This window comes from Erithacus rubecula, assembly GCF_903797595.1.
Source record: "Erithacus rubecula genome assembly, chromosome: 5".
In the NCBI taxonomy this organism is placed as follows: Eukaryota; Metazoa; Chordata; class Aves; order Passeriformes; family Muscicapidae; genus Erithacus; species Erithacus rubecula.
This window is the reverse complement of record NC_136687.1, coordinates 6,744,990-6,760,815: the sequence shown is the minus strand read 5'-3', so window position 1 is coordinate 6,760,815 and position 15,826 is coordinate 6,744,990. Positions and strand designations below refer to the sequence as shown.

General features: G+C 37.0%; 1 protein-coding gene across 1 annotated transcript in view; it reads right to left on the bottom strand.

The window, feature by feature from the left end:
- NSD2 (nuclear receptor binding SET domain protein 2) overlaps nucleotides 1-15,826 on the bottom strand; it is a 99,056-nt gene that overhangs the window by 21,295 nt on the left and 61,935 nt on the right. The window contains 7 exon segments of the mRNA XM_079306846.1: nucleotides 7,433-7,551; nucleotides 7,554-7,556; nucleotides 8,517-8,571; nucleotides 8,573-8,599; nucleotides 11,957-12,075; nucleotides 13,476-13,553; nucleotides 14,573-14,717. Coding sequence (XP_079162972.1) covers nucleotides 7,433-7,551; nucleotides 7,554-7,556; nucleotides 8,517-8,571; nucleotides 8,573-8,599; nucleotides 11,957-12,075; nucleotides 13,476-13,553; nucleotides 14,573-14,717 — 546 coding nt within the window.

The following is a 15,826-nucleotide window of genomic DNA, read 5'->3' as shown; positions in this document are numbered from 1 at the left end:
ACTTTTTTTTTCCTGCTTCCTGGACTACTTTTACCTGTTATGTGCAACAGGGACCTACATGTGCAAACAGATGCAAGGACTCCTGGTGGAATAATGGTTTCCCTGGCATGACTATATTGAACAAATAAGTGTTTGGTTTTCACAGAGGTTGCTGAGCAGCCTTAGAGGAAGAAATGTGTGCAACTCTATACAATAGCTACAATAAGAAAACACACTAGAGCATTGAAAGGAATTAAACTGAGTCAGCTATGTGCATTTTCGGAGTTTATATATTTATATTCTTAATTTTTGTCTTTTGCCTGAAGCACTCAAATGATTAAAAGGGGGTGGGCAGAAGTCAATCTGACACAAGACTCTGTACACAGATTTTGTGTGCAAAATCACTTCTCAATGTTTTCCTCCTGCAAGACTTCCTTCAGCTGTAACACGAGTCCTGCAGCTGCAATGCTGAGTCTGAGTTAACTGCACAGCTCACTGCACCAATTAGAGGTGAAAGGATAAGCACTAACACAGGGCAGCATTTCTCACAGTACATCCAAATACTGAATCCAGGTCTGCTACAATTTCTAAAGCATTTTTTACAACCAGGTACCTGTTTCCAGTCTCACCTTGGCAGAAATGCAAGGCAATTCTTCATTCCCTCTGGCTTTTGACAAAAGAGTTAAATGCAAGCTGCTATGAACACTCAGCTTGCCTATTTCTAGAACCACGTGGGTGAACTTTGCAAATGGTATTGTTCCTTTCACATTTGGGTGGCTGAAATGTCACTTACGTAAAAAAAAAAAAAAAGTAGTGACATATTCTGTTGGCATCCAATCATACTGATACATGATATAAGCTGTGAATATATGAAAGGACAGTCTGGAATTTAAAAATTCAAATCCTGCCATGGTTCAAAGATGCAGATGAAGTCAATACTGATGTAGACATTTGCTCCACCCTTGAAGAAAAAAAATAGTTTTTCTCCACTTAAAATTGTCTCCTTCCTTTCAGACAGCCCCAAAAACAAAGTCAGCAAAATCACTGCTCTGTAATTTCAATGAAAAAAGGTTCAGAAATTCTAGGTCTGAAAATAAAGTGTCTGTACTCATGAAATCCAGAGCCAGGGAATTTTAAGAAGTAGCAACAATAAGAATAAAAAAGTGCAAACATTTTGCTTGATCAGCTGGTGACCCAGCTTTTAAATGTGCCTTTCATTTCAGAATTTCATTTAGAATTAAGTCTTCATTTTAAACAGCTGATCAAAGAAAGCATTCTTGCTGCCTCTGTGATATCCTAGGAGGTGGGGAGGGGGTCATGGTGCATGTTTTTGTCTTCCCTTGAAGTACTTCCTGGCTAAAGGCTGTCCTCAAGGACCAGCATCAGTATTGTTAAGGCAAAACTTCTGTCTCATGGAGCAGAATCAAGTCCCAAATACTATTCACCATGTGTTGGCAATTACAGACTGCACATCATCACCTCTGTGCTCATCAGATTCCCTGGAACTTCCCCTCTCCTAGATCCAATTCAGACAAGGTTTCCTGCCATGTTTGAATGCTCAAAACAAATTTGGAAATTAGATTGAAGCAGCTATTGACATCTGAGCATCTATGGTGCCCACACTGGAACAGGTTCCAACAGTTGCTACTCCACCAGTCACACATCTCTTAAGATTTTTCCAGCTAGCAAAACTCAGTTTTTGTTCAAAAAATATTTTCTTCAGAAAACTCACTTTATCAATCCATTCAGTCTAATAAAAGCACTTCTTGTATTACTCACATATGCTTGTGTAACAACCTTCTTAAGCCTTAAGAATACAAGCTTTGGTCTTAGTCATTCGAGACAATGATGTTCTTCTGCCACATTCTGTTTAAGCAGTAACAAAAACAACTGAAGGGCAAAGTTTTAGAGAGCCAAATAAGGCAACCCCTCCCACTTCCCACTGATTTACTTGAGCATCACTTGCTTTATAAGGCAGGCTGTAGGACATCAAAAGGAAACACACCCCACTATGTACACTATCTTAAAGCTAGGAGGATATAAAATGAAAAATAAAAGTGTGGCAGATTATTTCCTCCTGCTTGTTTGGCAGGCAAGTCTCCTCCACTGCAGGAGCAGAAGGATCCATAAAAGGGCCCACAAAGAGTGACCTGCACCTTTTACAGGGATGTCTGAAGCAACATCTTCTCTCAGGTCACCTGCCATCATATATACTATGATCATATGATATGAATACACCATATACAAAAGATACACAGCATCTTTTCACAGGCAATTGGAGAGGCACGTTTTCAGGAGTTCTGAATACTAAGTTTCCCTTTCCTTAACACTCAGGACACTGCTACAATCTCAGACTTCCTGACAAGACTTTAGAGTCGGTGATTTCTACACCACAGTCACCCAGGAGGAAGTGGGGTGGGCTGGCCAAGAGCTCTCTCTATAAAGCTTGGGAGTATGCATGTCCTGATAAATAACCTCTTCCATCTTTCCAACACATAAAACCCAAATGGTTGTTTCTTTTTTTTTTTGTTATTAACAAAATCTGAGCAAGATAGAAGGTTGGGTTTTTTGTTCTTTGTTGTCTTTTCTTTTACTCTAAGAACAACTTATGTAAGAGTAAGTCAATAGGCAACATACAAACAAGTCAGGCTGTACTCAAAAGACAATCTACCGTGCACCCACACAGAGACAGAAAAACTGACAGAGCCAATTGAGTTACAGTTAACATTTCCTTTATTTCATATAAGAATTCCTGAACTGAATGAAGAGTGATATTTTGGCCCATACTGCTAGACTAGATAAATTCTTTAAGTATGCGGTGCCACAAGTGTACACAGTACTATAATAGCAAAAAAAAAGACAGCCTGGGACAAGTTTCATTTTTATTATTAGCAGAAGTTAGACGTTTCAGATAAGGATATTATGCATTTCTGAATTTGCCTGGAAAGTTAATTAAAACTATGAGAACATTTTAAAACAGTATAAAATTGCCTACAGATACTCATGATACTTTGGTAGGGGATGAGGAATAAAAACCTACATCATGTAAACATTCAGTTAACAGATCTCTGCACTCTGAAGCCTAAGTAACACACAAGAGGAGAATAAGTACATTAGAAACTTAGTTTTCTACACAGAATGTGCTGTCAAAGAACAAAAGTGAAGCTTAAAACCTTTTTCCACGTGAAAACACAACCATTGTAACAAAACCGTATGGTCTGGTGGGTGATGCAGGTCATGTAAAATGTTAGAGATTTTAGCACAGGTTTAGCAAGGAACAAGTCCAACTACTTGCAGTGTTCCATAAAAATGTACCCCTGATTGCTTAATGGTGCTTTCAAATGGGAAAAAAAAAATCAATTCATAGGCATACAGAAACAAACACAGGAAACAACTGTCTGCTAAGTCACAGGATGTGAGGTGGCACTATACATTTACTGATCCTTAAGCAATGCTTAGAAGAAAGAATCACATTTGCAGGAAGCTTGAATGAACTACTAGAAGCACAATGATTTTGTTTAACAACCTGCAAGGTCAACTGCAACTGCTTTTTCTTTAGGTCAGTAGTTTGTTTAAAATAACACGAATTCCCTTCTTCCTTCCTGTTCTTAGGATCAAAAAGTCAGTTATTTTCACCTTCAGTAAGAGTTTTTGGTTGCATGCTCTAGGACAACTAGACTCCAGGGCTGATAAATGGAGCTGATGTACTTTTTGAGTTGCAAGCTGTGCACGTGTCACGACTGCCTCCTCAAGCAAACACCTTACCTTGTAAGAGCTGCACGTGTTTTCTCCTTTGTGTACACATGCTAATGCCCATTAAAAATGCACATGCATGAAATCTGTCTCAAGTCAGTAATGGGGAAAAAAGCCACTGTTCAATATGCAGACAAAGAACATTAAGGCTTGCATAATTATAATTTGCATTGTTAGGCCTTGGAAACACAAGAACTTGTAGCTATAACCAGGAACCGAGCTTGTTTTGACACTGGGTGTTACAGAAGGAAGAAAGAATTCCTCTAAGGAAGATGTGATGAAATTAAAATAAAAGCACCTCTTCAAATCTTTCCCAGGCTTCTTTGAGCTGCCATCTGCTGGTCAGCTCAGACTTGAGGGTGTGATGAACGACAGGCTGGCTAACTTAGAGAGTATTACATGTGCTTTATTTTGTCCTCTCTTAGGAAAAGATTACAGTTTCTTTGACAAAGTTTGTAAGTAGTACCTACTGCACAATACTTTGACACTTATCTGCTGTCAACAAATTCATTCAGTTTAATGAAGCCAGACAATAATCACAAAAATTGATTGAAAAGCTAAAGCAGATATGTTTCATGCAAACACACCAAGTGTGCCAATAATCCAGCAGTAATGATAATTTAAAGTCTTTTTTATTTATTAAAAAAAATACTGATTACACTCTTACTGGCACCTACTACATTATTGGAGGGTGGAGGGCCAAGGTAAAAAAGGAAATTAAAATACACCACCTGCATCTCTTCTCACAAATATGTGCTTTCAGATGCTTACACCAAGTCTTACATAGCCAGTAAAAAAACTATTCCAAGCTTTTGCAGACTTCAAAGTGTTGAATATCTTTTTCACATCTGGCCCTACCAGTTGCTCATTTAGGAATTATATTTCAACAAAATCGCATTTCACATAAGTGACTTGTGTCAAGTGCCTAGAAGTAAAATTATTTTGTTTCAAAATTAAATGCAGGTATGATATTCATTTATTCCTGTGTAAACACTTCACTGCTTCTGTCCACCCATATTAAAACAATTTCAAAGCCCAATTTTTTGAAGGGAGTGAACCTTTAATAAGTCACATCTATAAATCTGTTTGAACAAGTCCACACTCCCACTCTTATCTCCCTCCCAAAGTAATTTATCAGTTGAAAATTTGGCCTTGTCTGATTTCATAGCATTTCAAATAAACTCCATTTAAAAAATATCCCCAATAACAACAGAAAGCATTCAAAATATTTTTTTTTTAAATGTCAAATAAGATGCATCTTTCAAACAAGAAAGAACTGACCACATCTTTCCTAGAACCAGGTTGTAAAGGACAGACATTTAAGGGGTGTGTGGCTAACAAAAGTTCTTGACAAATAACAGTCACATCCAAGTTCCATTCTGGAACAAGCTGTTCACAAAGAGTATGAGAAAAAAAGAAATGAGAAGGAAGGGGGGGAAAAAAAGACCAGAATCCTCACATATAAACCTTGTGGAGATGTATGTGCTTGTACAATACAGAGAATTTTTCTTATACTTGATAAGAGAGCACCTAAACCAACACTTAGAAGTATTATAGTGAACACAGAAATGTGAAAGTTAATCATTAAATCTATTTAAAGTTGAGAAGAATTAGATCCTACTCAATTAGCTGTGCAAGGCTTTCATCATTACCTGACTCTGCTTATTTTTAAAAAACTTTTCCTTAATACTGGGAAAGTTTCTCTCCAGATGAATGCTCTCAGGACACACATATATTTAGCTATTTGGACAAGTGCTAAATAAAAATACATAAAGGGAAAAAGTTTTTAAGAGCTGCCCACACAATCCAGAATTTCTGTCTTTCCTTGTTTTGTAGAGCAGGTCAATATTAATTTCTGAAACATATGCCTGATGTTTTTGTTTTATTGAAAGGCAAAACTATATGTAATATAGAAAACAAACTGGGCCCAATCTTTGGTTGGCCCAGGTTCAGGTCTGTGTAGTTTTAACCAATCCAAAGATTTAGCCCATTCATCTACTTCCCCCTGCACTCAGTCCCTCAAAATTATTCAACAAGGTGTGTCTTCTGTTATGCTGCTTGGGACTTTTTTTGATATCTTAACCCTTTGAAAACAATTAATTCACTCTCTAGTTTGTGTATCTGTGTTCTGTGAGCAGTGTATGAAGTTAATTTTTCTCAGATCTTTTACTGTTTAGCAGTAGCTGAGTAAATTAGTGCTAAGCTTTAGAATTTCCATCTCAGCCATATATAACTACATCCTTTCTTACATGTGAACCATTATGTTACAGTCCAAAATCCTACAAAAAAAGTCTTTTGTTAAGAAAGACTTCTGGATAATTCATTTTATAATGATGATCTTGAGAAAGAAAACAATCTTTCTTGTGAGTGCACGATATTTAGACATGCATATTTTGAGCCAATCCCCTCCAGATTTTTCTTTAAACTAGTCTGATTGAACAGAGGGTCCCAAACAAACCATTACACAGCAATCCCATCAGCACAGTCAATCCAGCAGAAGCTGCTAAGTCAAAAGATGGGAGTCTCTCAAGTGAGAAAGCAAAGTAAGTATTACTTTGTTTGGCTGCTGCTATGGACATTACTTCCTGTGGGACCCCCCTTTATTTGTTTTATTGGGTACAGGAGGGAGCATTTATTGATGTTCTTTCAGTTAAATGTTTTTCCATTTACAGTTAAGATATACAGCCATTAACATGCAATCTTTTTTCCTACCCAAAGGTAAACTGTTTTACTGAACATTGCCTAGATATTTTAACTGCATTCATTACAGCACCTCATGCATTTGTTAGGGAAGATGAAAGTCTCTAGGAGAGCTGGAAGCCCTATTCCCTTGTTAGCAGGCAAGTATTTTCTCTACAGTTTTTGTAACACAAAGTGGGTGAAGCTGTTTGTCTATGGATATTTTACTAAATCCTACCAACTACAGATCCAAACCCACCTGCAAAACAGCATGCATACTTCACCCCCATGCTGCCACTCTTTGGCTGACTGGTTTTAACAGTGTAGATGACTTGGGGAATGGTTTAATGGATTGTATCAATACACTTCTGGTACATACATTTCATTTATTGTATGTCAGCTGAGAAGAATTACAGTTCCAAATATGCAGAGCTAAGACTATGATTAGCAAGTATCCAAAAGATACATCCTTCACTGCCTGTTTAACTCTACTGGAATTGGAGCTATTTGCATCACAGAGAAATAGCACTAAAACAGCCTGAAAACTAATCTGAGTTTAAAAGGGGCTCTGCTCAGAAGACTGTCCAGTTCTAGATCAAACAGAGGATTAGGAAATTTGCTTTGATATAAAAGCTATGGCAACATGACAATATTGAGTTACATAATGTAACTAACGTAGTACACTTACATAAAAGTCTGTAGAAGAAAATACAGAACACACTGGCATTTTACTTTGCCTCTAATAGAAGGTTACAATTCTAAAACGTTGTTGGTAAATACATTAAAAACCACAATAATATCTCGACGTCCCCAAATCAGAGTTCCTGTTACAATAAATGATTTGCAATGCACACGTTAACAGCTTTCACAGAGGCCAAAACTGGAACTTGTCTAGAGCACCAACGTTAGAGAATTCGCCTTGGATTTTTGCTTTTTTTTTTTTTTTTTTGTTAAAAACAAGATTCACACCTGATAATTTCTGTAATTATATGGCTGTGTGCAAACACCACTTTTTTTTTACCTCATTCTCAGTTAAGGAAGCTGAAGGAGATGAACTCTTGCTAAAAGCAAGAGTTGAAGATTCTGCTGCTGAAGCCCGATTTCGCTTCTTCAGAGGTTTACATGCATCAGACAGATTTTCGTTGCTGTAAAATAATTTGGTTTACAAAGTGAAGTTTGGGAACTTTAAAATGTTATCTCCCTGAAGCCATTTAAAATAGTCCTTCAGATACAAGAAGGAATTATTTAGGAACATCTTCTGGGCACCTAATTAGGACTGAGTGAACATGAAGCTTCTGAAGCCCTGTATGTTGGCTTTATTTTAAAAATAAAAGTTTCCATTAATCAAATACGTGCTAAGATAGGTTTCCCCAAATTTTTATCATCTAATTTCTATTAAATCAAAAAATCATGTGACTTAAGAACCTCTTTAAAGCAGAGGTTAACAGTTATGAGAAGCCTATGTGAGGTCATCACCATCTGAGTACTACTAACACTTTGTTAAGAGAAAATTTATACACAGGAGCCAAGTACCACACATTAGCTATGGCACATCACTTCTGCACTGTGCAGGACTTGCTGAAGCTTGCTTGTCATTGGCAAATCACTGTAACACCTGAAGAGATGCTGGGATAGGCAGTTACCTTAAACTTGAGCATCACTACCAAGTGTGACTTTGGTGTTTTGATCCTATAGAATTCCCTCTCATGCTCCACACTGCCTCCCATCCAGCACCACTCTGAAGGACTGAAACCCCAGAGTAGCTGATGACACTGATGGTCACTTGTTTCACAGGCCAGTGCAGAGGGCCCAGGGGAGCAGCAGGGTTTGCTCCCTGCTCACCAACACCTCGGGGCACCAGCTTTAATCTGGTGCCATCACACGGGGAACTTGTGAACTGCTGCTCCCAGCCAGCAGTGCACAATTTCAGAGCAGGATTGAGCTGCAGGAGGGCAGTGAAGGAACAGGGCTCCCCCCAGCTGGGGCACAGTGCCTGCAACTGCTCACTGAGTCAGCAGAATTTAGCCAGCTGTCTCAGACAACCTGGGCATTTGAAAATTATTTAATTGAAAAAGTTACATTAAAACTTATTCTGACCACATTACCTGACTGGTTCTTTTGTGAAGAGGAGGTTTCTGTGACTTTAGAAGAGTTTGTTTTTTGCTGTTTTGTCATTGCTTGTCTCCCTCTGTCACAAAAAAAAATATGAAAAAAATAAAAAAACTCCTAATTTATGAGTGGTTGGATACAACTGGCAATTAGTTCTGGATTTATGTTATTAAAAAGAAAGTGTCTTTACAAATATCTGAATGGTACTGTAGTTAAAGTAGCCCCACTTAAGTGAATTTTAAAACTCATTTACAGCACAGGGAACAAATCCATAAACAAATGAGAAATATTAAAGAATACAGTACTTCAGCATCCCACTTATCCATCCCAAATTCAGCATATCAAAAGGGGGAGTGCTAAATGAACACAAAACTTGTAAATTATCCTTACTACTCTTTGTACAAACTGATCAAATTAAAACCTTTAATTATTAAAGGTAAATTGCAGAATTAGTATAGAAATTTGAAAGTAAACCCTGTGCAGAACTCTAAGTCTCAGAGAGGCTTGCTTCCAACTCCACAACTTATAGCAGTGCCATTTCTAAAATTACTATGGTTAAGATTGTTTCAGCATTTCCAAAATAAAACCACTACTTTTTAAAGGGAGAATAAACAGCACCTAAATTTGCTCCAAATTGAGAATTCATGATTAAAAGTTTAAGCCAAAAACTGGGGAATTTTTTGTCAAATCTTTGTCAAAATTAAGACATTGTTCCTTACACATGCCACTATCATTTTCCATTTCTTATGTTACAAATTCATTCAAATTACTAAAACTGTAGCCTAGAATACTTAACCCTGACACATGCTCACCTGATTGACAAGCACAACTCTCCTGAACAGAAAGTTTTACACACATTTCCAATGCTTCACATGCTTTTTCAGTCATCATCTGACATTCAGTTGTACCAAAGATGTGCAGGTGAACACCTCAAAGACCAGAGAGCTGATTTCCCTTGTATAAATAAACACCAATGGTGACAGATGTGCCACACTGGGCTGTCACTGAGCTCTAAGCAGGCTCAGCTGCCCTGCCACCAGTGCCACCAGGGGCTCCCAGTATCAGTTTTCTAAGGTTACTGTTACACCTCTGGCAAAAATGAAAGAAAAGGGTGTCAAGAGGATGGTGCCAGACTCTCTTCTGTGGTGCTCAGTGACAAGACAAGGAGTAATGGCCATAAACTAAAACACATGAAGCTCCACCTCAGCATGAGGAAAATTTCTTTACTTTGGGGTGGCAGAGCATTGGAACAGTTGCCCACAAAGGTTGTGGAGTCTCCATATCTGGAGACAATCCAAACCCACCTGGACACATTCCTGTGTAACCTGCTCTAGATGACCCTGTCTTAGCAGGGGGATTGGACTGGATGATTTCCAGAGGCCCCTTCCAATCCTAAGGATTCTGTGATTCTGTGAAAATGCACAGGATGGTTCATTCTTAAATTTGAAGTACACTTTACAGAACCCCCATTTTGTTAATGTGCATTTCACATACATCATCCAAGCAACAATGGACAAATTAGTTTTTCAAAACTTTCATATGGGTACTTATGGCTTGGTTACTTTATGTGAAAACATTCTGATTTTGCAAAGAATTAAGAACGAAGGGAGAGTATAACCCACAACTCTTGTGCAAGAAATAAAATGTCATGAAATCAAAGCACCTCATATCCAAAATGATTGTGACTAAAGCCTGCAGGTAAACAGGGAATAGCAGAAAGGTGTATGGTTAGTGTTTGCATTTTTGAATCATTACATAGATATTCTCACTGTCATCCACTGAATATTCTACTAAGGAGCAGCACATACACCTGGAAGTGCCTTGGGACTGCGAAGGCAGGAAAAAGTCTAAGAGAGAATTCCTAAAACTGCAAACATATCTGACCATTCTGTGGAGCACAAACCTGCTATATGCATTTAGTTTCCAAACTCTCTAATATTTACACACATCAAAACCTTTGCAAACACTTCTGATAAACTGACCAGGAGAAAACAACATTTTTAAAATGTACATTACAAAGTCAGCATCATTAGTGCTATAAATATGAGAATCATTCACCTCAGTTATTTATCTTCCTGCTGGTATATTCACATGTGTGCCACAGCACCAAAGATACCAGAACCTCCTGTACATGAACTACACTGCAACCACCTTTCATCCCACTTCTCAGAATGTAGGTTAATTGTAGTGTACAAATGCTGGTGGGACTGGAAAGTACCTTCAGAACAGTCAAAACACAGACTTTATAGGAGGAATAAATTATAACAAGTAAACTCCATTATTCCGTGGATCTAGTGTATTATAGTGTATTCAAATCAATTAGACAAGTTTAAAAATGTCTGAAAAACTGCTCCTAGAAAGTCACATGAATATGCAACAACTAACCCATTCCAGCAAGAAGTACAAAAACCAGTTTTGGCCCTTCTTTCTGCAAAGATAACAACATTAACAATAATCTCTGTCCCTTGCTGATTTAATCAGCTCATTGAGCCTATATGAAATTCTGTATTTTTATATATTAAACTCTAAGACAACAAATTGTCTTAATATCTACAATATCAACAGAAGTAGCAAAATAACCAGCCCACCAAACAAACTGACATCTACAAATAAGACCTCCACAATTAACTTAAAAAATAAATTTACTACCTCTCCTTCTATTAGGTTGTTTCAATTGACTGCTGTACCACTGAAGTTTTGAACTCAGGTCTATGGTACTCACACTACAGTGTGATACTGCAATAAAACACTCACCACAGGTATGAGCTAAGCTTTCCACACAAGTAAAACCCATGACATTCACTGCCCTCCATGCATTGCTAACTAAACCTGTGCCTGAGTCTCCCCAAGATTTGTGCTGTCCATACACATAGTGATCTATGTAAGGAAAATTCTCACTCTCACAAGCAAGCTAACCAGAAAAGAAGCCTGTGATTTGTGTGATAAATATAAATTTACTGCAGTCTCCTAACCCAAGAAAGGGTCAGCATGCCACTCTAAAATATCCTATGGCCTTCTAATTTGTGAAAAGTAGTTTTTCTGTTTTGCTTTACCTGCTTTCTTCTTGACTTTTGTCTAAAGTAACTATTGACTAAAGGCACTTCTTTTACATTCTGGTAAAACCAGCTCCAAATCAGGAGGAAAGAGGAAGAACTAGAGAGCACAGCAACACAGAGAGGTCATGCCTCCCTCTGCACATTCTTCTGGGAAACACTTTAAGTAGCAAATGCAACTTGTCGTATCTCCAACCTCAAAACCAAAGTAAAAAAATCCCACAGTGGTATCCCACATGTATCTCTGAATATTGACAACAGTTTGGTATGATATATGGACATTTCTTTTTTAATCCTGAAAATGGAAATGCTGACAAACTTAACTACAGCAATGTGACTGGTGCTGCTATAAATGAACCCCAACAAACCAATGACATAATTACCTTCCGATTATTCTGTTTATCCATCCTGAGTCTTTTCCTAGGTGCTTCCTGAACTTCAAAATCTTCTGTAGGCTCCTTTGTCCTCTTTTTTTGGTTTCTTTTATTTCCATGTAAATTACCTTGGGATGGGGGATGGGGGAAACTCACATGAAAAATAATCTAAAACCCACTTTGAAATTATTTGAACTGATCTAGTTATTTAAGGTACTTTTCTTTCAGTCATTATTTTTAAAACATGGCTAAACATTAATACAGTTTGATGACCCTGCTTAGGATCTGGTTTCTGGTGCTGAAGACTTAACTCTAGAACAAATCCAAATCAACTGCTTCATATTCAAGTTGTTTTACAAAGATGAGTCTACCTATACAAAAACTAATTTAAGATCAGAATGTTACTGCCCAACATTTGTTTGGTATCATCAGACTGCACGTGACTGATCTATGCAGCTTTTAACTCTCCTGGCACTTTGTGTCTTACCACTAAAATTGCTTTCCAAGTCTCCTCCTTAAGCCTGCTTTAAGTGGTGACATCTACTAAGGGGCCTCTGAAAAAGACAAGATATCACCAACTGCACAGATTAATTCTCTTTCTGCTGTGGCAATTCCAGACTCTAACAAGCTGATTGTATTTTACATGAGACCATAAGATCCCTTGCCTTTATGAACCAGAATCCTATGAACAGAACCACATTGGCCATTTTAGACCACAAAGTTATTCATGTATTTAGATGGTAAAGTTCAAATACAAAAGGTCAGTGAGTAATCTACATACCCCTGCCACAGGTTCTACTATTGTCTGCACCTCAAAGAGACAGATAAGGGTTTGGGAAGTGGTCTGGTTCATCAAGATGAAATGATAACATAATTACACTCTCCAGTACTCCCTAGTTCATGAAGCTAGAGTATTATTAGTATGAAAATTGCAAGCTCCAGGGGCACAAATATGTTAACTGAAAATGGCCCTACAGCTACAAGCATTCTATTCCAGTGGGAAGAAGTATCTGCAAATATTAAAAATATAGCAGCTTGAAAATATGGATAATTTTCAAATTAATGTTCTTATCTAAATAATCTAGGACATAGTCTATGATCAAACTAAATCCACAAAGCAGACTGAAATGGCTCCAGGAGAACCTGCTACTTAAAAAAAGCCAGCAAAAGAAATCCCACAACATTCTTCCAAGTTTAAGATAAGAGGATTTGAGATGGGAAACAAGTAAACTGACATATTTTCATCTGTAGGTAACTACAAATGTACACAATATATGTACTAGAAACACCTGGTACAGGTACAATTTCAATTACATTTCTTGCAATATGACACTGAGGAAGGTGAACAAAATTCAGCACTACAGTGTTAAGATATTTAATTTGGGATCCATTAAAGTTCTAACGTCAAGGAAGACAACATCTGAGATAAAATAAAGAGATTATGATACGTGGGTGATTACATAAAAAAATACACTCAATAGCTACTTATAATGATGAGCTATTTGCACACAACACAAATTTCAATTACTTCTGGATCTTGATCTCCTTTTAGGTGAGTCTTGAAACACTTTACGTTTGGCCTCTCCAATATTCTTCAATGATGAACCTTGAGAGATACAGAACGTGTTTTTTTTTTAAACTGATATCCAAATATTTAACACTTAAAATTTAAAGTTAAAAACTTTTTTCCACAAAATTATGTTATTTCACACACACACACAGATAGTTAACAAAACTGACTGCCATTTTTATACAAGTTTTTCCAAGTCTCACAAACTTTCAAACACCCCCTCTCATTCTTGTCATTGCCCAAAGCAGCACCTGTTGGCTTCTAACACTTCCATAGTAAGCCTTCTTACAATGCTGTATAGCTGTTTAAATTTGAAAAATGATAGCTAGTTAAATTTGGTAGAGTTCATGGAAATGGCAAACTATCTTCTTCCCCATCTTTTCTCAAATAAGTGACTCTAAACTCCCTCAAATATTTTGGAAAACAATCGAGACTGTTCATCAAAAACAAACACCAGAAAACAGCAACAAAAAATAAAAGGAGAGAAAACTAAAGTACTTGCAAACTGGCACAAAGTCCTAAAAACTTTGAGTAGCACAATAAAATGCCAAATGGGTGAAGGGTTCAGAATAAAGTTTGGAATAGCTCTTCCTGAGTTGATAATGATGTGAAGTAATACACTTTAGGTATATATGAAGAAAAGGCATAGCAAGGATTAAATTTTTTAAACTGTTTCTAACTGTTCTATAAAAACAACATCTCAAATTTCACTAGCAGTAACACTTCATCTTCCCTTCCCACCATCCACTTGTAATAAGCAGTGGATGCAATGGCAGCTGCTTATGGGCAGAAGAAGAATGAGAAATCAGCAATGTCTAAACAGCAGAAGGTTTACATAGAACAACTTTTCAGAACAATGAGCAAGAAATGTAGATTTCATGGGTTGCGTTTATTGTAACCATTGGCATTCCTTTGCTATTGGCACAAACACCAAGAATTAAAACTGGAAAACAGTGAAAGCTGTTTTCCCTACAGGGTCTCAAATATGTGCTTAGTTTAACGCCACTATGTATATCAAATTTAGTTAGAGTACACTAGCACAGTTTTACGTTTACCAGAGTCTTCTTCAGATTTGGGAGAGGTCACTATGGCAAACTTTGTGTTATAGCGAGCTTTCTGTTTTTCACTAAGCATGTTCCACTGCGACTCCAGCAGCTCTTCAATCTCCTCACTTGAAGCATCTGGATGTTCAGCAACCACCTATACATGCAGAAATAGGGTTGAATTAAAAAAAAGGGTGACCATTGGAAAGAATGGTGTACACACTTCCATCACGTTGGAAAACTGGATACAAACAAGTTATTTAACATTTCTGCTGCAGACAGAACTAGAATAAAACCTACTGTATCCAGTTTTGCTTTGAATAACCTTTCTGTCTGTAAAAAAGAAAATAAACTTGCTTATTCAGAAATATTAAGACTAATCATGGAAGTATCTATTTGCCTTTTGTCATTCAAAAAATGTAGTACATGGAGTAAATATAAATCTTGTGCTGTGGTCATTCAAAAAAATGTATATTATTTGTCAATGAGGTTTAAATATATATCCACAAATGACAGGCAAGCAATACTGGAATATATGCTTGCCTAGAAAGAAATCCATTAATTCACAGCAAAATTCATTAATCACAGAACTCAGTACACCTAACTCAGCAGAGAGATTTACACAAACTAGCATCTGATGCAACATTTTCCTGTATTGATTCATCATTTTTGTATGAGGCATATGAATACTAGGAACTCACAAGCTGTACATCTTTTTTTATGTTATAGGCAGAACACATAATACCCATCAACATGGAGTTTAATAGAGTTTCTAGAATGTTATTCAACACCAAAAAAATACACACTATTAAAAGAAAGAAAAATCCTTCTGAACTCTTTACACCCCTACTTATACTTAAGGAAAATCAGATTTGATTAATCACACCTGTCAAAAAACTCTATGCTTGTACAGAAATGAAACAGTATGTTTTAAAGTAATCCTTATCTCATTACCCAGCATTCCCTAAAATCTTGAGTGATGTAACTGATACACCAAAAACACAGAGTGAATTAAAAACCAGGTCAAGAAAACCAATCATTCAAAGAGTAACACCATTCAACAGAACACAAATGTAATTCTTCTGATAAGGTGAAATGACTAAACCTAATTTCTTGGAATTTAGGGTCTTAAAACTACATTTCCTGTTATTAAACAGGATGCAAGTGACTGTTGCTTTTCAAGGTGTTAAAATTGTTGCAGTACTTTCCTTCCATTGGTCAGTATCTAAGTATGGAAACTGATGCTTTTTCTGCTAGTAGAGTACT